We start from the raw sequence: 23,210 nt of genomic DNA on the forward strand, positions 1-23,210 counted from the left end.
ACATCCTGGATGTCCTCCTTGGGGAAAAGGAGCTTCCTGGTGCTGGATGGAGTAACTGTGATGAATGGCATCTGTGTTATCTGTTTCTGAGCTGAAGAAAGAGTGAAAACAGAGCCACAGAACTCATGGAGAGTCACTCAGTTGCCTAGCAAATTCTGAAAAATTGATTTTTTTCATGTATGTATTCAGAAAACAACATCTAGACTAATTATGTTTTAAAGAAAGCATTAACATAACATTGAGAAAACTGATTTTTTAGCAGTTCCTCCTGCAACCTGTTATATACTGTCATGAGGAATCAGAGAAAAAAATCCAGGGGACATCTACAGAAAGATGAAAACCTGGAAAAAACCCCTGTGAACTACGCTACAGAAAATCTGTTAAAGTCATTTGAGTGCAAAGTAACTTCTCAGACCTTCAAAGCATAGAAGAACAAATATCGTAGTGTGCCTCCAGATTTGTAAACTTTTGTACTTTATTTTCCATTTAACCCCTTTCTTAATAGTTTTGAGAATCTGCTGGAATCATTTGTGTTTATAACAGAGGCCCGTATCTTTTGATGACAAGAAAGCTGTTGATCCACCCAAACAGACCATGTCAGCAAACACGGATCCATTCTTTTGTGAGTCTGTGTAACAGTTTTTCCTCTGAGCACAGCTGGGGGTGGGGAGGAAGTATGATTTCAACAAATATAGATATTAGTTTCTGTCTTCTGATGTAAATAAGTTGAAAAAAAACTCCTATCTTTTGTTTCAAAGTAAGAATTTAATTTAAGTCCCAGGCTTTTTGTGTTGTTTCTTTTTTTCCCCTTACACAAAGGGACAGCATCTCACTTTTTCTTTTTTTGCCAAATCTCATCTTTCCATGCAAATTCCAGGTCTCTAGATCAGTTATAATTAAATGTAGATCCTGTGATGACTTAAAATCCATTTGCCAGCTGGATGACATATGCAGAAAACTCTTCAGCTATTCAGGTGATTAATCGAAATAGTAATCCAAATACTGGCCCATACAAGCCTTTGCACAAAAAACAGGGCCTTGTTTATTGACAAGAGAAAAAATGTGAGGGTCTTGCGTTTTGAAATGCATGGTTGGTTCAACAGGCAATTAAAAATGCAACCATAGGACATGAACTGATTTTTTCAGAGGTTTGAATCTCACCATGGGAATTTCTTCCTTACTAAGAGGGGGGAATTACATCTTGGATTTACAACCCAAGCCCTTAGTAAAACCAAATCCAATTAGATATAAGACTTGTTATCAAGTCACGTGGTAGAGAGCTCCCATCATCATAAGCCATTGCTACTGGCTTGTCTCCACATTACAGGGCAGGTTTGGTAGGCTAAATCTTTCAAATCTGAAAAGAGCTGTCAAAACTTTGCCCACACCATTAGGAAGCATCAGACATCACTCCCACTGCCATCCCTACCTGAAGTCCATAAAGTGCCCGTATCTCATGGGCAGCTCACATAGCCTGCAATAAGGACAGACCACGTATTATGAATCTCTACATCTGTGAAATGAGGCAAAAGTCTGCTCTTAACATGTCTACTCCTCACATGCCTGGAGGCACATGCTCAACAGTGGGGCTGAGCATCTCTGGAAGATGCACCAGCCACTCCTGCAGCCCCCAGACATGAGATTTGCTCTCACAGCAAGACAGTGGATCCTGGGAAGTGCTGAGCAAACCCTCTTTCTCATCTAAATCCCCCAGGCATATGGGTTTGCTCCCAAGTATATTGGTCAGACAGTAGCAGGTCAAACATTGATTGTATCAGTTGAGGGTACAAAGCCTCAAAGAAAAGTCTAGACTTCAAGCAAATGGTACCAGGCTTCCCCAAGTTGCAGGATCTTCCACTAAATCAAAACACCTGGAATACTTACTGTCTGTCACCTTTGCTTTACTAACTGCAGACAAATAGGGCCTGTTAACAGAGCAGACAGAATCTGTTAATAGGACCCTTGGGTAACACTAATTTGTCAACTTACAAATGATCTTTCTAAAATACAAGTAGGCAGGGAGCTGAGCTCTGAAGCTTTTCTACATTTGGTAAAGAGATGAAAAAAAGAAAGATGTAAGGGAGACAGGAGTGAAAAGTCAAGCTGTTAGTATTTTTTAAAGGCTTTATTTAGATGGAGATTTGCCATCTATGCCATCATCTTCGTACGAAGCACAGAGCATGAGGAATACTTCACGGCATCCAATATGATGGATGGTACTGATGGCTGCATGCTTTGTGCCAAGGTAGTAACACCATCACCGACTCCTGCTAGAAAAAAATCAATGCTCAAAATACAGTTTTGCTGGTATAATGGTAAGTATGTGAAATGTTGCTGCCAGCACAGCTGTGCTAGTCACAACAACCAGGTGTTCCTAAAGAACACACCTATGCTGGGTATTCAAATGGACAAGTCAGCCACTGGTCTGTTGCACAGAACCTGCACGCTTACAAGTCATGTGCAAATATAAAACATTTCACCAATGATTATTGTACCTAAACTACCATATGGATCACTATAAGCAGACTTAAAATGCATTGCACTTCAGCATATTGCCTTAAGGACATTGCTTTAACTCACCAGGCTCCACAACAGCACATCAGGTTATTCCTGAAAGTACTGTTGGATTTGTGTTAAACAGGAATAAAGAGACAAACAGAGCCAAAAGGCACAAAGTAAATAGCCTTGTCTATGCTCACAACAAGAGAGTAATGGAAATTCAGAGGAATAAGGGCCCTGACCCCTACAACCAACCAGCCACTAGGCAATACTGTAAAAATTAAATTCTCCCTTCCAACTGCAAAAATGTCATCTATATCCACTAAAAAATTCTTTGATTTCTGCTCCATTCATTCCTATAGCCCAAGATTCTTACAGCTCCTCTGCAACAATTTCCCTCAAAATCCTGGGACAAATTCCAGCTTTTCTTTGCGTTTTCATTGATGGAATTGATCACACATTTAAAGAACAGAAGGCAAAACCAAAGCCTCCAGTCAAGCAAACAAACCCCCGATTCTGGGAAGGGGGGGAAATCTTGTTTCAACACAATGCTTCATATTTTTTTTTCCCCCTGCATGCTGCAATTCACTTAGGAGCCAAGTAATTGCATGAATAGTTTTTAATTTGCTATTCTCTTGCTTTTTGGTTACGACTCATACACTTAAAAGAATTGTAGTTGTTACCATAATTTCACAGTTATGTGTATCTGGCTTATATCATGCATATAATTGAAGGGAAAAGACAAAAACTGCCAATAAAAATGGAAATTACAAGTCCCAATTTGTGTGTGAGAAGGTTGTTTTCTTCCCCTCCCTCTTTTAGTGATGAAACACCAGTCAAAAAACTGGAAACAGATTTTTATAATTTCCTTTTGAAAGACGCAATTGCAAATTAAAGTAATACTTTATTTCTTTAATAGCATTTTATAAAGAGTGATAGAATTGAGAATTGTGTCATATATTAAGTTTTCAGTCCCTCTCTGCACATACAGAGCAGTGTATTTTTTTTTTATTGCCAATGCTAAGGCTGATGGATCAGATGAAATCTAATCAGTTTGTGACTAATTTGCCAAAAACACTTGACTTCGTACACTCATTTGAATTGGCTTTTCTCCCTTCCTAACCAAAGGGTTAATGGGAGAAGTTGCTTGGGGGAATGAAAATAAAACTTCCATAGGATTGTAAAGGGAGACCCTTTGAACTAGTCCTGTTAAGTTAGTGGTGTCCAGTCAACTGCAGAGATATGGATGTGACCTGTTGTTCAGACTCCAGTGAGCAGCGTGGTAATGAAATAACACCACTGACCTGCCATGGCCCCCCTGGTTCAGGTTCCTTTAATCAACACAATTCATTTCTCCCTTGCTTACTTGCTGTCACTGGTAGCGGATGTACACTGAACAGGGGTTGTGTGTGGCAGGGGTGGTGTCTCCCGAGACAGGAATACTATAGCATCAGTGAAATGTCAAGCACATGTCTAAAAGTCTCAATTTCCTGCTTGATAACTGCTGTGATAGAGAAGATAGATCTTGTGAGCAGTTGACCAGAGCTGTTTCAATATGAGAAAACCAAATCATCATCATGGGCTTAGAAACACATTGCTCAATTACTCTTTCTTTGTACTTCCAGGAAAAGAAACATTTTCTGGCTGTCCATTTAAATGCTTAAGAAACCATGGTTGAATAAAATCCCACAAACCTTACAAAAATGCAGCAATGGAACAGAATTTCCAGTCAGAGAATGAACAAAGTTATGGAGGAGAGTGAGTTATTTTTAAAGCATTAATTCCTCAAATCAAATTATATTGACCCATGTAGTGCTACTAATAACTGTTCCTTCCGCCCACCTGCCTCTGACCTTTCTTACCAAGAAACACATTTTTCTTGATAGGAGATTGAGTTTCTTTGTCTTAATTTTTGTTTTTCTGCAACCTAGGAAAAAGCCTAAACATCAATGATTACATTTCCTTATTTCAGTGATTGAACTGTCCTTGTCTGACCTTAGTTTAGAAATCAGGATAATGGATGAAAATATAAGATATGTCTATTAAAAGTAGAGCAATAGGTATCATATCTATATTGTTTTAGTCCCATTGAAGATATCCTTTTCTCCACCGAAAACTGGCTTTTACAACACTTCCTAGTCAGATTAAAAACATAACTAGTATAAAACTTCCTCCACAAATTTTTTCTATCAGTAAGTTAACTTTTTAATCATAAAGAGTACTTATTTTAACAGAAAAATCAAGCCTAGTGCTTTACAAAGCAAAGTGTAAAAAGCACATACATCTCTCTGCAACTAGAAGAAAATGACCTATTTATTTAGCAGCATATGACATTAAAATGCTCCAAACGGAGAGTGAAGCTGCACCGCAGTTCCTACCTACAGTGCTGGAGGTACAATGCTGCCACATCATCCATATGAGTGCTGTTCCCTATCTACTTTGTTCTTTGCCAGTGGAGAGGAGGATAAACCATAGTAACTTTTCAAGTTCTGTGGGAGAATTAAAGGGTGGCAGTAATGCTAAGGCCCTGCTTCCCAGCTGCGATCAACCTCACAGTCACATAATTTATCTGAAGTAACTATCAGCAGTTTGCACTGGAACAATTTCGAAACAGTCCCTCTTATCTGAGTGCAGCTGTCACCAAAATAAACAACCTATGAGGTAAGCTGCAAATTAGAAGTTCTTTGTATACAAGGAAAGCACAAGCAAGCTGTATTTCACAGAGAAAGAAAGCGAGCTTTAAAACAATCTAATAAAAATTCCTGTGTTTACAGTTGGCCACAACACACAGGAAAATGTCATGAACTCAGCAGAATTCAGGTGCTGGACTTGTGATAAGTGTCCATGAAATTTCTCCTTGTAGGATGGAGAGCAGGTTCTTGTTACTAAAAAGGAGAAGACTGTGGGTTGTTGCTAAGGGAGAGCACACACAGCTCTTTTGCTGAGATCCATGACTTAGGTCCAAGTAGAAGCTCTGTGTCACTCATGCAAGGCCTAAGCTGGGACAGAACAGCATCTTCCTGGTAAGGCAAGAAGGATATGTCTGTGGGGGATGCTGATGCTGCCAGCATGGTGAGATAAGCAGGTTCATTCTCAGTGCAGGTGGCATGAGGCTTTTTTGTAACTTACTTTATTCTGTTCCAGGAAACATCTGCAAGGAACCCTTACCTCATATTTTCCTTTCTTCTCCAAGGGCTCAGATTCAGCCTTTGCAGGCACTGTAACTTTGTCCCCTAGAAGCTCCTCTAAGATGAAGACAGTTTCCCAGTTGCTATAGTGACGAGCTGGGAAAATATCTGAGTGCATGCTGTCACCAAAATAAACAACCTACAAGGGAAGAAGCAAATTAAAAGTTCATTGTATATGAGGAAAACATAAGCAAACTGTATTTCACAGAGAGAGAAAAAGAGGTTTAAAATAACCTAATAAAAATTCCCCCACGTTTACAGTTGGTCATGACACAAAGAGATTTTATTAATATCAAGTTTGGGGTTTTATCTTCTACCAGCTCCATAAGGTATGGAGGTGGCCTCATAACACCCTCCTCACTTCTGCCCTCCAGAGGCACTGAACAGGGATGCCTGACTGGTACCGGGACAAGGGACATCACTGAGTTTTTTGACTGATAGAAATAGCCTGACAGGAAGCAGGTGAATGACTACCAAGAAAATACACTAAACAGGAACGAGTTTTGGACTACATTGGAAACAAGAGAGAACATGGAGCATCTCTTGGTGACACAGAACTCTTCTGTGTCCAGAGAGGAGTTTACTCACTAGAGAAAATGTGGTCACACCATCTTCAGTAGCATTTTCACCCATCCAGACATATACTTAAACAACATAATCCTAGTTTTCACCTTTTAATCTATTTAATCTGTTTCCCCAGGGAGATTACCTGTTTATAATCCAATTCTTCCTAAAGCTGCCAAAATGCATGATCATTCATACAGAATAAAACATTCAGAAAGTTTACATATTCTACCGATAAGAAGACTAATATGCTACTTCCAGTTCTGGGCTGCAGTCTGCTAGACAGCAGTAAGCTTAGCCAGAACAAGAGTTTGTGACCAATCACATCAAAAACCTTAATGAAAGTTTGTCTGGTGAATTCTTGACTGAAACAGTATTTTCAGAAAGATTTACTCTAAACATACCTTGGGATCCAGCTTGCCAGTCATCTTCTTCAGCAGATCAAAGAGCTGGATAGAATTACCTTGGGAATACCAGCCGGGCTTGTCCAGTGACAGCAGAGCCTCCTGCTCCTCATCATTCTCTGAAATCACCAAATTGCATGCTCTTAGTGAGACCAGCCCATCCTCCTGTATTTGTGACATGTGTGAGAAGTTGCCTGCGCACGACTGGTCTATTTTGACATTAAACCAGCTCCAATATCTGGCTCAAGTTCTGGTACTGACTGCAGATTCAGTCAAGGTGTTTGGTAGCTGGGAGTAGGCAGACATTTGTGAGAAAAGAAGCAGCTGAGCCTTGTCTGCATGGACTACAGAAGAGCTAAGGAATCAAGGTAATGAGCTTGGCCTCCTAAACACTACAGCATGAAGGTAGGAAGCCACATGGACTGTACAAATGGAGGAGCTGCTAAAAATGTAAGGTGAAACCGTGAGAGAAAACAGATCATAAGAGACAACATGTACCTCGTGACACAGACAAATGACCTATGGTTTTTAAACACTGACATGAAAACAACAAAACAGACTGAAGTAGCTCTTAAGGGCATTCACCAGCCTTAGATAAGCAAAAATAATGAGCAGTTCCACTTGTCATACAGTTTTGAAGAAACGATGAGTGGACAATACTGCTGGTGGTGGTGTAATCCACACTGACATACATTGACACTGGCAGTGATTCAGAAAAATCAGCAGAAGCTGAAACTCCCTTGTCATCGCCCAACTGTGCCATAGGCTTCGTTTCTAGCTAGTCCCAAAGCAGATGGATCTGTCCTGCTGTCCATGTAACCTTGTCGCTTTTTCAGATCCATGTGCTATTGACCGATGAACTCTTTTTAGCTTCTTGCTGGAGCCTTAGTGAACCAATAAACTAGAATTTCATCAGAAATATTACTATTAATGTATTTTGTCTACTGAATTGGTGCAACAAACAGTTGATTTTCTTATTCAGTCTCAGTCAAACATGTCTTAATTTTATACTAGAGACAGATGGGTTAGAAGCCAATATAGTGTTGAGATCTGACTTAGGTGTAACATCAGGACTTCAGTTTTTCTCCTGCTTTATAGAATTCTTCAAAGTACTCAAAATGTGTTAGGAATAAGAGTAAGACATAGGAAAATTCACTTGATTAGAGAGTGCTGGAAGCTGGAATGCAAATTCTGGAGAACAGTGAAATGATAAGACAACTTTTTGTTTAAGAGCACTGAAGATGTACATGAAGCAGTACATTGGTCCTTGAAAGAAATGAGAAAAAGAAGCAAAAAGGGGGAAATAGGTATGTGGAGAGAGGAAGTAAATAATTCTTTAATACTATGAATCTAAGAATTTGAATAAACACAGGATTTATTCTCAGACAAAACAATTCTATATTAAGGATGTTTTATAAACTAGGAAAAAACAAGGAAATTCAAAGTTGACATTAACAATTCATGTAGAACTTGTGTGGCAATGCCTTTTCCTTTGTTCTTCTTCAGGAACTTAACGATAATAATAATAATAAATATGATAGCATCCATTAAAAATATCTTTATTTCCTGACTTTTAAAATACATTTGACCAAACAACTTTTGATCAAACAGAAGTTGTCAAAGTTCAGTAAATTTGTTTCATTTTCTCTGTATTTTTAGACATATTTGCATGGCTGGCTGAATGAGCAGATACAATCTTCAAATGACACAGACATAGAAAAAGAAACTTATGAAAACTCTTGAGCTGCTATCAAAAGTTTCTTTGATATTTGTGAAGGTTAGTGTAGTTATTGTCTCTCCATTGGGAGACAATTCAATCAGGAAAATACTGGAGAAAAATAGAGCTATTATGAGAGGTATTTTCAGAATAAAAACATTGCATTTGAAAACAGGAGCCCTGTGTACTACAGCAACACCAGAAGGCTCCAGCAAAGAGCAAGACTCTGCTTTGCTACTTCTATGGAAAGGCATAAATGGCAGTCCTGACTGAAACAATTCACTCAATTAGAGTGTAGAAGACCTCTCACTCTGTGAGAGCTATTACTGTCACCCCTAGCAATGGGGTTCATCTCACTTAACCCAATGCATCCGGAATTTAGGCTTCTAATTTATGGTTACAATCTGAACTAATTGGCCAGGATCCCATGGTAGGCAAAAGAGAGTGCAAGAAGCACTTTCTAGAGGTGCCGGCTCTGGAGAAGGAAAGGATTTAATTAAGTTAGGAACTTTGCTTTTAGGCAGTGAAATGAAGGGAAATTAATTTCCCCTTAAGAAGGAGGCAGCTAACAGCATTGAGATGTCTAGTTCATTATGGGAACACTTCAGTTTTGGAAGGAGCTTCAGAAATTTGAGAAATTAGGATAGGTCCTTTAAAATATTTGAGTTGTAGGGTCATAGGGAGAAGACTGTGAATGGGCAAACCTTGCCTTGAAGCATCTCACGTGGCTGCTTGTGCTCACACATCTAGGGGTGACTGTGTCAATTTTATTTGTGTTTCAATTGCAGTAAGCCATTAACGAGAACAGTTTCTAATTCACTTACATTTGCCCTGTGGCAAAATTATAGCTAAAAAAATTATTAAACTGTCTCTTAAGGTTTCTTGTAGAAGTTCTGCCATGTAAAAATTGATACACAACAACTTAGAAATCATCAATGACACCACTGGCTTTGATCTTGTATTGTATCTTTGAGATGGCAAGTCCAAAACAGTGCTGAAGAAATCTTAAAATTTCCTGAAAAAATGCTGCATAAATGTGGTTATGGTAGTTTCTAATATAGTTCCTAATATATCTTATATATTCCAAGCCTAACACTGGCAACACTTGGTCAAGAGAAAAACTGCTGCTGACCTTCTTTCCACTTTGCTGTTATTGATTCATAGAAGTTCATTCAAAGGTCAGAAATGCTATAAATATTCTTTCAGCAGGAAGCAACATATATGTGTGGGGATGCTAATGCTTCAGGTCTATAAGCTGGGAGGAAAAGGAGATGTCCTGACAATTTCAAACAGACTGGAAAACAAAAAAGAATTTCTCAGATGATTAGATAGAGTGACTTGCTTCCTTCTGAAGTCTAATATATCACTGCAACCCAGATTCCTGGCTGTAGATTGAAAACGTGTCCCAACAAGAAATGTAAAGGTAGCAAGCAAGTAAAATTAAAATAATTAAAGCCAGAAAATTGTTCTATTAAAACACTCACCCAAACCTAACAGTGATTCAGAGCAGTTTTCCTGAGGGGAAGTTACTGTTGCTGTTTAAAAACAACAACCAAAGCTTGACTCATGTTGGGACAACTTTAATATTACTGGAATGGCAATTTGCATATGGCTATGTCTAACAGCTTGGGAAATGGTTTCTGATTCAGAAATATACTCTCGTTACCATTACCAGATATGTTTTTTCAGATAAACTAATTCACTAACAAGACTTGCCTACCTTTAAATGTGCATTGCAGCTTTAAACATGGGCTGAGGAACATCTGTTTTCATTCTGAATGATTATGCAAAAAGTAATCAGTGAAGCTTATTCTCATTTAAATGACAACTGAAGGTAATTTACTTTGGCAAAGGGTCACTGGTTGGGAAAGACTCTGCACATGCTTGCTTACCGCTGCCTGCTTGGCTGTCTGTTTACGGGTTATACCTGCTGAGGCGGAAACCTGAACACATGCAGTTCGAGTGCTGAGATGGTGTCCACACAGCATGTTCAGCCCAAGGTCTAAACCTGGGGATCCACCCCTAACCTGGCTAGCATTTACACTGTTAAAGCCCAGCCCATGGGACAGGGCTCATGCTTGGGAAGCACAAGGTTAAGAGAGAAGCTAAGAGATGAGCATGAATTTATGCTTCAACAGTTACTCACATATACTAAGCCATACCTACACCAGCTTAATTTTCATCAGCTCACCACCCTGAGGCACCACCCTGCACTGCTCCTCTGGCTGGGTGCCCTGCACTGAGTGTTGGTTACACGCTGGGCCAGGACCTGCAGGTGACTCACCAGAGAGCCCGAGGACACCTCGTATCTACTTGACTGGGCAGACACGAGGGTAAGAAAGAAATTCCAGGTGGCCAGAGGCCATGCCAAGCCAAAGATGTGCTCGGTTTAACTACAGTGTTCCTACAGCTCCCCAACAGACCCTCCTCCTGCCTTTCTGCCTTTCTCTTGACAGCCTTTTACTCGTTTCCATACAGACCTAGTCAGACAGCCTACTAGAGTTACTGATAGTTTTTTTCCTTTGAGGTGCACAGTTGAACGATAAACATGCGCCAACTCTGCCGCTGCTCGTGCCTGTACCTGCTCCTGCCTTTTCTTGCCCATGGGCAGCTCTGGTGGGCTCCCACTGCCTGCAGGCACCTAGCACAGATGGGCTCATGTGTTCGGCACACTGAAGCTCTGGTTACGACTATGGGGGTTATTGTAAAACAAGTCCATTCTGCAATCCACAACTATCATACTGATATACCTCTCTGCAGTTTAAAATAATGCCATTTCAGCCCCCAAGGGCATTAATATAAAAGATGGGTTATGTTCTGGTCTCACTTGCAAGCACAGTCTGATTCTGGATAGCATTTTGGGCTCACTTAAGAAAAGAAAACAAACTCTCCTTTCCTTAAGTGAAATCAGGGCAGGAAAACATAAGACAAAGGGACCTGCACAGATAAAATCCTTCTGGTGGGTTCTTCTACTTGTAAAAGTAATGAGATGGGATGATATAAGCTGTAGAATTTCCCTGTGGGTGTATTCCCCATGAAGAAAGCAAGTACTTACAAGTTTCCTGGAGGTAAAACTTCATACCCTATGGGCACCCTTCTTAGGATACCACCCAAAATTCCTGTGTATAGACCAACCAACTTTGCTGCATGGTTTCCAGGATTTGCTCAGGTATTACTGTGTGTTTTGCCATCCCTGAATTCCTTCCGTGCCCTGGAAGCAGCTGTGAAATCCATCTGCCTAACATGTGCATCAGCACTTGCCAGTCCCTTATCTGACTGCATGACTACAGGGAAGTGATAAGGAATGAATTATTTCCATAGAGTGATGTCCTGAAATAAAAGCTTAAGGCTTCCCAAAGTGACTGGTGATTTTGGCATCTCCATTCTTGGCTGTCCAGTCTCTAGTGGGTCTTCGGTGGTGTGGGGTTTTTTGTTTGGTTTGGTGGTTTTTTTTGGTTGTTTGGTGTTTTTTTTTTTTTTTTTTGTGTGTTTTTTTTTTTTTTTTTTTTGGTTGGTTTGTTGTAATTTTTCTTTTTCTTATGTGTGTGTTCCCCCCACTCCTGTTCCCCCAAAAAACTGAAGTTCACTTCCCCTTCCTGCCTTTGCATCGTTCTGCATTTTTTGGGCTGGCTTATGGTTGGTGAGACAGAGGCTGAACTTATCAAAGTAAAAATTCAGTTTTAAAAATTGTAACACAGTTTTTAAATTTTCATAGGCAGCAATACATCTTTCTTATTCTTAGCAATTCCAACATGTATGTGCTTATTCATATGGAGGACTAAATAACAGTTCTACTTAAAGCTGTCGATAGTCTGAAAGAACACCATACATAAAGCTGAGAGAAAAATACAGATACTATCCTGTGAAAAAATAAACTATTTCATAATAATACTGCTTATCCAATTACCAACAATTCCTTTTCTCAGGAAGGACTTCTGTTCTTTTGCTATTTTATAAGGCCTGATAAAACCAAAGTACAAGACAGCGTATTTTCAAATTGCTATGGGCATATAAAAAATCCACAGAATCCTTTAAGTAGAAATAGAAAGAAATAGTTTTTACGTTCTTAGTTTTATTAAAACTTGTTACATTTTTACTAAAATCTGCCTTACTGCATAATTGTGCCAAGCAACAGGATATGTAGAGAGAAGACTGAAGTTTTACTTCAGTTTTTCTTACTTGTTTGTAAGAAAATCAGTAGTTCTTTTAGAGAAGTCAGCAAGTAAGTTTCTTTAGGAGGTTTTGACTGTTGTGTTATAGGAACTGAAAATAACAGCTCACTACAGATTTAGTAATTTGCTTTCAAATCTGTCAAACCGCTAACTTCATAACTTCCCCAAACAGTCTAGCTAATGAAGTATTTCTATTTCAAACATTGATATGATGAAATACAAGCAAGGTCATTTCTTCTTGGAAAAGGACAAATTTTTGGAAAACAATCTACAAGTTCATTTTTAATTGTGATTCATATGCAAATTTTGTGAGGTTTTTTCCATATTTTTATTTAATTGTATTTATAAATCAGAAAACTTCTACTTTGAAAGGGTAAGAGGAACATATATACATGATTTCACTTCTTCATTGCACATATTTTTTAAGGGTATTTTTGTTTTGTTTTGTTTTTTTTGGGATCTTGGAGAGGTACAAAATGGCAATAAAGGAAGTTCCCTCTCTAGAACAGTTTTATTCTGGACCTCATTAGTTTTGTAGGAAGTTCCTTATAAATGAGGAGCTCCCAATATTCAGATAAATCTTCCGAAATAACCATGTAAATATTAATATCATAGTCAACCTAGAGATCCCTATATAATTATGGAGAGAGACAGATCTTTCCAAAAAGCATTTTCATTTCAAATAAGTTAGGAAAGGTAAGGTAATTGAGGAAAAAAAATTGACATAAACATTCCAGAAATAGGCAAGTCAGTTCAACCACCTGTCTAGAGCCTCTCTTACTATGGTGTACTTCACTGGTGTACAAAAATTTGAAGAGTAGATGGAAGTAGAAGATGGAGGGAAGCACAGAAGATGAGATGAAGGCCCAGTCAGTTCTGACCTAACCTATCACTTCAGAAAAATGTCTCAATTTCTGAATTAAAATAAAGTTGAGACACACAAAGCATCTTCTTTGTGCTGTGTAGTCTGTAATCTTTCAGTTTATCTGAATCCTCTCGGCCCCTCTAGTAATATCTACTGAAATAAGACACATTGAAATTTGCTCTTGGACCATCCTCTTCCCCACTGAAAATTGACACTGAAATGTAATGGGGAAAAACTTACTGCCATCATTTACTTTGGCTTCAGATATTAAATTAAAAAAAAAAGGAAAAAAAAAAGGACAAAAGTTCTTTAATTCTCTGTTACTGAAAGGCTAAGAATTGTTTCCCCTGCATCTTAATACTTCAGGTATGAAATATATATGTAAACTGGAATAGACAATTTGATTCTGAAATATGTATCCCCATAAAGCAATATATGGACCCTGCTGCAAGGGGCCTTTGTTTTTTTTTGTTTGTTTTTTTTTTTAATGCCGTAAAATATGTTATTTCAAAGGGAATAATAATTGCAGAAGAGAAATGAGCATGCATAGCTATTGCATATACTCATTTGCCTGAAATACACAAGACATTTTCATTAACTTTTATATGAAAACTATTTAGACAACCAAGTTGATTTATGATTTATAAGTAGTTCCATTCCTTTTTCCTGACTTATTACACTATATCAAATCCCTACTTTATTTTTATTGATTTACTCTGTCTGAAGTTCCAGCTCCAAATATTGGCTGCCTCTGAAGGGGGGAAGGTTTACATCAGCCTTAAAAGACTAACTTAAGATTTGCGATTCCACAGACAAAGAAAGAAATTTGGGAATTAAAAATAAAAAAATAAATAAGCCCACACAGCTTTTTGCCTCTTGATAACTGTACAAGTATTTCATAGCTGCAGTTACTGCAGTTATTAAAACCTTGCTCAGCCTTAGTAATTAAAAAGAAGAACTTCAACCCAACCTAGTATTTCTTTTTTTCTGGAAATAAAAGCTAACATCTGAGACTACTGAAAGAGGGGTTCTGACCTAAGACTTCTTTTTATCACATGGTAGCAGAGAAGCATTACATTACATATTTAAAAATCATACTGATTTTAAACCCATTTGAATATGGCTGTCAGGGAAGAGACTACCTTGGCATTGCTTCCTATACGTACTAAATTGTGAGCATTTTTATAGGTTATTAATAATACTTCAAGTAACAATAAAATAAAAACCATTTAATTATAATATAATGGCATTAAATAGTAATGGGCCTTTCTATTAGAAAATACGGAAAATGCCACTAATAGTTTAAAATTATAGATATGACAGAATATCAAACATACCCACAATCACAGTGGGCAGTCTTCTTCAGCAGCAAATAGACTTTTTTTCCTGACACATTTTTTGCCCTATATACTGTTTCCCTTTGCTTATGAAAATGTTCAAGAAGCACCAAAAGACAGTTTGGGACCTAACACTGATTCTAGCTTCAGAGACTCTCCCCTTGGAATCATCATGTTCATGTATCATCAATGAATCCCAATGGGAATTTTGCAATTTTTTGCAACAAAGATGACCCTTATATGATTTTAGTACAGTCTCTACTGCATTTTATATTATCACTATTCCTTCTAGATAAAAAAAACATTACAAAACCTGGGTTATGCAGTGCACCCTTGCCATGAGCAATGTGCACATTAGGGTCTATCACTAGCTCTAGATTTCTTATCTGACCTCGGATGCTCCATACTTAAATAGAACTGTTAAAGCTCCCAGACCTCAGAAGTCTTATGAGTAAATATATTAAGGTTCATGAAGTATTTTAGCACAGTGGCAACAACAGCCATTTAAATGGCTTAGGGGGGCAAAGCGAGATGAAGATGAGAGGGGTAGAACTGGATTTATATAGACTGGATAAAGGAACAAATAACTGCATTGTGATATTGCTCAGGTCGAGAATGTGGAGATGAGAGACAGCAGGAAAACTTCTTCTGGGGACCAGAGACACTAAAACATTTTCTTCTTCTTTCCAATTTTTTGTGCCATTTCTGCCCCTGTCTATGTAGGGTGTGCACATTGAGCTCCACATTGAAACCTGCGACGAACAGGGAGCAGAAGGGAAGGAGAAAGTTTGTGCATGTGATATAGCACTTGTTGTCACGTCTCTGTCTTCTTTCTTGAGGTCTGGGGAAAATTTCATGGCCATGTGGATCACAGTCAGGGATGAATTCAAAGGAGGGACAAAGAGTATGACAGGGTTAGAACAACTGGCAGAGACTTTAGATGCTGTTTAAGGTCTGCTATGGACCCAGGTGTGCCAGGGAAAACCAGAATGAAAATCAAGAAGAAACTCTTCCTGTTTATATTTAATAAACAAAATGAAAAATGTTAGGAAATTAATGTTCTAACAAAGAGGAAGAGTTTCTATGTGAGAAACAGTCACTGTAAATCACAGAACAATGTAATTGGGCTGGAGATGGCAAGGAAAAATGGAAACTACCCCTTTCTGGCAAAATATGTTTGGTTATTCTTAGATGGGAAGACCAACATGAAAGATTTGTAGTAATGAGTTTTCTGAAGAAGTAAAAGAGAAATGGTCCCTATGACACTTCCTACAATAATTCCTAAGGCACATGGAGGACAAGGAGGTGATTCGAGACAGCCAGCACAGCTTCACCAAGGAAAAAACCCATCTGACCAACATAGTGGCTTTGTATGATGGAGCAACTACATCAGTGGGTAAGGAGAGGGCTACACGTGACATTTACCTGGATTCTTGTAAAGCCTTTGACACAGTCCCCCACAACATCCTTCTCTTCAAATAGGAGAGTGATGGATTTGATAGGTGGACTGCTAGGTGGGTTAGGAATTGGTTGGATGGTCACATCTGGAGGGTAGAGGTCAATGGCTCAGAGTCCCAGTGGACATCAGGGACAAGTGGTGTCCCTCATGGGTCCGTATTTGGACCAGTGTTATTTAGTATCTTCATTAATTACGTAGATGAAGGGATCAAATGCACCCTCTACAAATTTGCAGATGACACTAAGGTGAGTGGTATGGTTTATACACTTGAAGGATGGGATGCCTTCCAGAGGGACCTATCCAGGCTGAAGAATTGAGCCCATGGGAATCTCATGTGGTTTAACAAGACCAAGTGCAAGGTGCTGCACCTGGGTCAAGGCAATCCCCCGTATCAGTACAGGCTGCAGGGTGAACAGATCAAGGGCCAATAAGGAACTGAGGGTGCTGCGGGATGAGAAGTTGGACATGACCCAGCAACGTGCACTCATAGCCCAGAAAGCCAGTGATAACCTGGGCTGCATCAAAAGCAGAGTGGTCAGCAGGTCGAGGGAGGTGATTCTGCCCCTCTACTCTGCTCTGGTGAGCCTCCACCTGGAGTACTGCAACCAGCTCTGGGGTCCTGACCACAGGAAAGACATTAAGCTGTTGGAGTGACTCCATAGGAGGATCACAAAGTTGATCAGAGGGATGGAGCACCTCTTCTATGAGGAAAGGCAGAAAGAATTGGGATTGTTCAGCGTGGAAAAGAAAAGGTTTTGGGGTGACTTAATTGCAGCCTTCCAATATCTGAAGGGAACTTACAGGAAAGACAGGCAAAGACTACTTACAAGGGCATGTATTGACAGGACAAGGGAGAATGGGTTTAAATTGAAAGAGAGTAGGCTTAGATCAGATATTAGGAAAAAATTCTTTACTGTGTGGGTGGTGAGGCACTGGAACAAGTTATCCAGGGAAACTGTGGATACCCCATCCCTAGAAGTGTTCAAGGTCAGGTTGGATGGGGCTCTGAGCAACCTGGTCTAGTAGATGTCCCTGCCCACAGCAGTGGGGTTGGAAATAGATGATCTTCAAGGTTCCCTTCAAACCCAAACCGTTCTATGATTTTAAGATTCTATGAATACCTTTCCCATTTCTTATCTGTGATACTCATATGATTTGCAAAATCACTCAGTATCTACATGAAAATATGCTTTACCTTATTTCTCAGAACCAAGAGCGTTGTGCCAGATCTCACTATTCAGGAATTTCATAGATAAAATCTTTTACTACTATTAGTCCACATAAAATAATAATCTTGGAGCATTCAGCCTTAGTCTGGCAGTATCACAGAGGCAGCAATAATACATCTGTGGACAGCAATAATATATAAAGTGGTTTTACAGCAGATAAGAATCCGGATAGAATCAACATGTTTACTAAAGAAGAGAAAAAGTCCTGGGGTTGCTAACTCTACCTAGAAAAAACATGCAAGATACATATTGAAGTTTAAGACATGTGGAGCCAAATATGAATAATAAAGAAAGATTGAAGAACACAGATAGTGAGGAAAAAGTTGGTACATTACTTTAACCTTTTTTGGAGCTTTCAGCTTGCAAGAACTAATTCCTTTCTGAACATTAGCTACAGAGGACTATATACTTACCTAAACACTGCAATGTCCCAATAAATGTCCATTTTTGTATTCCCTGACCTTTAATTTCCTTGTACTAGCTGGGGAAGGCAGAGCTGCTTCTGAACAAGGCAATACTCTACACAACTGAGATTTCCCCCATATGCAATAAATCCACACCTGCTATTTGTTGCCGCTCTCCTCTGCGACTGATCACTTTGCAGTTCTCTTGGGTGGTTCATAAACATTGGGTAAGCTGTAGTATTTAGAAACTGGGAAACTGAAGCAGAGATTAGCTGTCATATAAAACTCAAGCAGATCTCAGCTCAAGCTTTGGTCAGGATTCTTCTTCATGTTCTCAGCTCATTTTTAGGGCTTCCTAGTCAGCTCCTTTCACTACTTGCTTCCAATAGCAATCTGATGCCTGCAGTACAAAGATTAAAATGTGCTTTCTGCAAAAAACAATTCTACAGACTAACCTTAATAAAAGCTTGACATTTTGGAAGAACACACAAGAGAATAAAGCTCCTTAATGAAAACCAGCACATAGAGATTCATGGAAACTATGCTGAAGGGAAGCTTTTTGCACTGGTTGCCAGCTCTTGCTCTGCTAGGAATGTACCATACACGACTCTATTTTTGCTCTACTACAAACTGCCTCAATTCCAATTTCCAAATTAATTACAAATCAAATCACAAGGTAACTCCTTATGAAGTTCTCTGTCTAATCATCTACTTCTTTTTGAATTCTACAGATGAAAACAATTAAGGAGAACAGAGATGAACACAATCCCCATCATCTACCATGTATTGTTTGTGAACATGTGATGTATGTCAAAGAATGGTTTTTCCCTGCAAAGTCATAATGGTAAGTCCCCTATGACATAGGTAATCTTTCTTTCTACCAGCAATTCCCTTTGCATTTTGACAGCTGTTTAAGAACTATAATGTTCTTATCAGATTCTTATCTGCTGTAAATTTCTCACAGGTTTGCACCAAATCTTAGTGGACCGGTGAAGTTTACAAACTTGTATTGACCTATCCCCCAGGCATCCTAGCTTCCATAGGTCCTATGCCACTTCTGCAAGACCTGTGTTTGAGTTCCTTGGGGCTCTTGATTAGCCCATAATTAGGTCCGTAATTATCCGAGGAGTACAACGTGGCTGGGATTCAGACCCAGGTGTAGAAACACAGAAGGTTCTACAACAGGAAGCAAAGCCACCGCAGAGCACAGCACCGAGTCAATGGGGCCAATGTTTCTGTGCAGTATAGGCACTGCTGTTTGGGCACTGTACCGTGTCTGCTAGCTCTTCACTGCCTACAGTGGGAGTTGGCTGAAGATAAACAATAGATAGCCAGAGTAGATTCTATTCAATGCGGTTTCTGTATCTATTCCTGGTACTTATTTGTTTCAAAACTGACCTCTGTGATTTTCAACATATGGTATAACCCTTACAATGTAATTCTGAGTCAATTTTTGTTTGAGGGAGTGTGCTGGTTTTGGCTGGGGTAGAGTTAATTTTCTTACCAGTGGCTAGTATGGGGCTGTGTTTCGGATTTGTGCTGAACACAGCAATGATAATAGAAATGTTTTTGCTGAGCAGGGCTTACGCAGAGCCAAGGCCCTCTCTGCTTTTCATACAGCCATGCTGGCAAGAAAGTTGGAGGTGCATGTGAATTTGGGAGGAGGCACAGCTGGGACAAGTGACTCAAAATGACTAAAGGGATATTCCATATTATATGGCATCACATTCGGTATATAAAGTGGGAGAAAGAAGGAGGAAGTGGGGGATATTTGGAGTGATAGTGTTTGTTTTACCAAGTAACCACTATGCATTATGGGGCCCTGCTCTCCTGGAGGTGGCTGAACACCTGCCTGTGCATGGGAAGCAGTGAATTAATTCCCTGCTTTTCTTAAATGTGCAGCTTTTGCTTTCCCTATTAAAAACTGTCTTTATCTCAACCTACGAGTTTTCTGGCTTTTACCCTCCTGACTCTCTCCCCAGTCCCAATGGTGGGGAGTGAATGAGTGGCTGCGTGGGGCTTGGTTGCAGGCTGTGGTTAAATCACAACAGGGAGAGGCTTGTAAATTCATGTAAAAAAATAGCTTCTGAAAACTATCAAGTTCTCTGATACAGGTTTAGCAAGAAGAAAAGCCAGGTTTTGAATAATCTACCAAGGGTGTAACATCTACTTAGAAACAGCAGTAGAGTCTCGTAATGATCTACATGAATGTTTAAGTTTTCCAGTGGGACCTTTATTATTCAATGGACAAAATAAAATGTATCTGTTCAACAATATAATAGTAAAAATACACAAATCAAAAGGAAGCATGTATTCTCTTAGTGACAGAACAGCTGTTAGGTTGTGCATAGTTTGTTTCCCTACTGTTTCTTTCAAACTTTTGAAATTTCCAGTTTAGTTCTTCCCTCCCAGTCATGGACACTCTTGATGGACATTCTTATGTGTCCTGGGAGATAGAATGAAGGTGAAATAACATTCATAACCAGAAGCAATATTAAAAACCCCACACCCTTCTAGTCTAGAATTCCGGATATTGAATCGAATTATCTGTATAAATAATTGCTGGACATTCTTCAGTTATTATACTGGTGCGAGCTACCATGTATCCAATGCAAAGAAGCCACAAACTACTTGATCATTAAGACATCTTAACACCACTTCGATAAATTAAATTAAGTGAGCTACATGTCCCTCAGATGTAAATGCTTAGGCAACTTTTTCAAACTTTTAGCATTTCCATGGAAGTATAAATATGGGAACTGAAGGTATAATTTCAGAACGGGTGCTACTAATGCTGCAACAAGAGTTAGCTTGGTGAGTCTTGCTCATGTATGGAAGACGTTCATTTGCCTTTGTCTTCCATACAGAACTGGGTCTCCATGCTCAATGTGAAAACTTCCATAAAACCCAGGTATTTTTATGCATCACACATTATCGTCACACTATAAATGTGGCTTATGTTGAGTGCTGACTGCTCTGCTTCTAAATTCTGTCTTTTCTCAGAGAATATGGAGGAAAAAATCATCTCCTCTTAATAATATTTTCATGTGTTGGAGGAGAATTCCCTTAAGTCAAACAACCTATTTGATGAACACAGTCTTCTCTGGAATATAAAAGGGTCATTTAGGCATTTAGGCTTTGGTTTTGAAAACACAGACTCAGATATGGCAATTCATGTTCTCTAGGGACTTACTGCAGAGAGAGGATGGGGTTGACAGGCCCTTAGCAGCTCATTCTGCTGTAAAAAGAAGCTGCATATTTTGATTAATTTGGCTTCCTAAATGTGGAGGTTTTTTGCCTTATCTCTCTGTCTTATCATCTCCTGATTAGACTGTATCACAGTTCCATTCTCTGCCAACATCCTGAAATAAAAGACAATAAAGTAGCAACACTGGAAGGTGATCACAAAACTATGATTGAGGATTTTTTGTAGATGTTGACTTCTGATGACCTCACAATCACATGGCATATGTGTTTAAAGGCATTTGACATGCTTCTCTATGAAGAAGTTTCTTCCATTAAAATGAAACATAAACATGGTCTGATGTACTGGTATGCAACTGTCTTCCAAAACAAACAATTAATCTAGCATATTACTTCCAATATTTTGAAATAATTATTGAATAACCATTGAATAATTTGAATAATTTCAGTATAAAAGACATTAAGCTCGAAGGTCCAGTTCCTTGAATTTATATAGGATATGTCACTGAACCGTAAAAAGTAAATCCAGCAGAATTAATTGCAATTATGTTATCTTAATTTTCCCATTATGCTAAATCTTTGAAAAGGGCTAAAAGACTGATGGAGTCCTTATGCAAACTCAGTTTACAGTTCTTTATTGCTTCAGGATTAGGACATTAGATATCTTAGGTGAATATGCTGATCTGCCAGAGATATGATTATAGGTTAAGTCATTCATTATCTTGGTTCCTTGGCTCTAACAGAAAAGCTGGTGTTTTTGTTTTTCTACCATTTTTTTATCTGGTCTGCCTGTGGGTTCCTTGAAGACAGAGACTGATTCTTATCATGTCCTTGCACAATACCTTAAAGAAATGGGGTTTGAGCTTTAGCCAGGCTTCGAATATAACCTGATATAATCAGTAACTTTGCAGTAGCGGTACTGCAGTAGTTACTGTAACTCCTTTTGAAAAGGAAAATGAACTCTCCACACACAAAGAATTCTGGGTTTAGAGTACTTAGCAATTATGCTAAACATGTTTTCCAGTTTTAACAAAAGGAATATTGTTGATACCATGCTTTTGAAAACAGCAGTTTTAGCTTTCTTTGAACTAGCTTTCTTATCAGCTTTGTGCCAAACATGCTATTTAATATCAAAGGTAATCAGCTGAAGCAAACCGTGCTGTCTTTATGCCAAAGAAAGTTACAGTTTTTCACTGTTTTGATTTTAGGATGAAAAACTTCTTATTCCTTTTATCCTCTGAGGTACTTTGAACACTATGCAAACATATAAAGACCTTGGCCTGACACATTTACTATAATTTTTTCTTTTAAAGAAGGATGGGCATTGGAAAATGCATCTGCAGCTCAGCATTAATCTCAATACTCAGCAACAAAGAGATGCCATACTTCAAAGACAGTATTTTTCTGTTTAAAAAAAAAAAATTTTTAAAAAAAAATTAAATAGACAAGGAATTGTTTATGAACAACAGTGGAAATAATAGGGCCCATCTTCCTATGAAGTTATGTCTTGCAGTTTCACTGGATTCACTGAGTGTCTAATAGGGTAGAAAGTCTCATGGGTGCTTTTCCAGTAGCAAGTCATTTGTGGCTAGGCTCTTGTGGACTGATACTCCAGTATCTAATCAAGGGTAAGTTTATACTTCAGCCTTTCTTTGCATTGGCAGTGACAGAACAATTTTTTTTCCTCTGCAGCCTGCTGAGGCTGCAGTATCTCTGAGAATACTGGGCCACACTCAAATGTGGTTGAAATTGCATTATTGATAGAGATTTGCAGTAGAGGATGGACAGAAATTCCTACTCACATATGCCATGTGATTGCATAAACCTCAACGCTTAGGTAAACAGACTAAATGTTAAAGAATTATCCCTGTGTCCTGGTGGCTCCTCTGGCTCATACGGTTAAGGCATACACCAGAGGAGCTCAAGAAGGAGCACTCAACCCAATTTTCAACGGTCAACTCAGCTGATAATCAGATATCTCCCATACCAGTTAGGAGGGGCCATCAGTTGAAATCCCAGCACCTGACCCATGCTCCAGGTTTCCAGTGAACTGCCATAGTCAGGCCAACACTGTGCCCTCCTGATAGAAACAGAGACTGAGCTTGGCTGCTTGACTTCTAGCTCCTGATGTGTTGTAAAATGCCTGAGTGAAACCTGTCATTGGTGAG

At 39.0% G+C, this 23,210-nt stretch overlaps 1 protein-coding gene across 2 annotated transcripts in view; it reads right to left on the minus strand.

Annotated features, from left to right (window-relative positions):
• Window positions 1-23,210, minus strand: part of NT5DC1 (5'-nucleotidase domain containing 1) — a 133,726-nt gene that overhangs the window by 15,000 nt on the left and 95,516 nt on the right. For both annotated transcript variants that reach the window (XM_039380159.1, XM_027745341.2), the window contains 2 exons: window positions 6,656-6,774; window positions 5,668-5,826 (listed from right to left, as the gene is read on the minus strand). In XM_039380159.1, coding sequence (XP_039236093.1) covers window positions 5,668-5,826; window positions 6,656-6,774 — 278 coding nt within the window. The remainder of the gene's footprint in view (window positions 1-5,667; window positions 5,827-6,655; window positions 6,775-23,210) is intronic.

This window comes from Pipra filicauda, unplaced genomic scaffold, assembly GCF_003945595.2.
Source record: "Pipra filicauda isolate LSUMZ 115617 unplaced genomic scaffold, ASM394559v2 scaffold106_size2291244_pilon, whole genome shotgun sequence".
Classification (NCBI taxonomy): Eukaryota; Metazoa; Chordata; class Aves; order Passeriformes; family Pipridae; genus Pipra; species Pipra filicauda.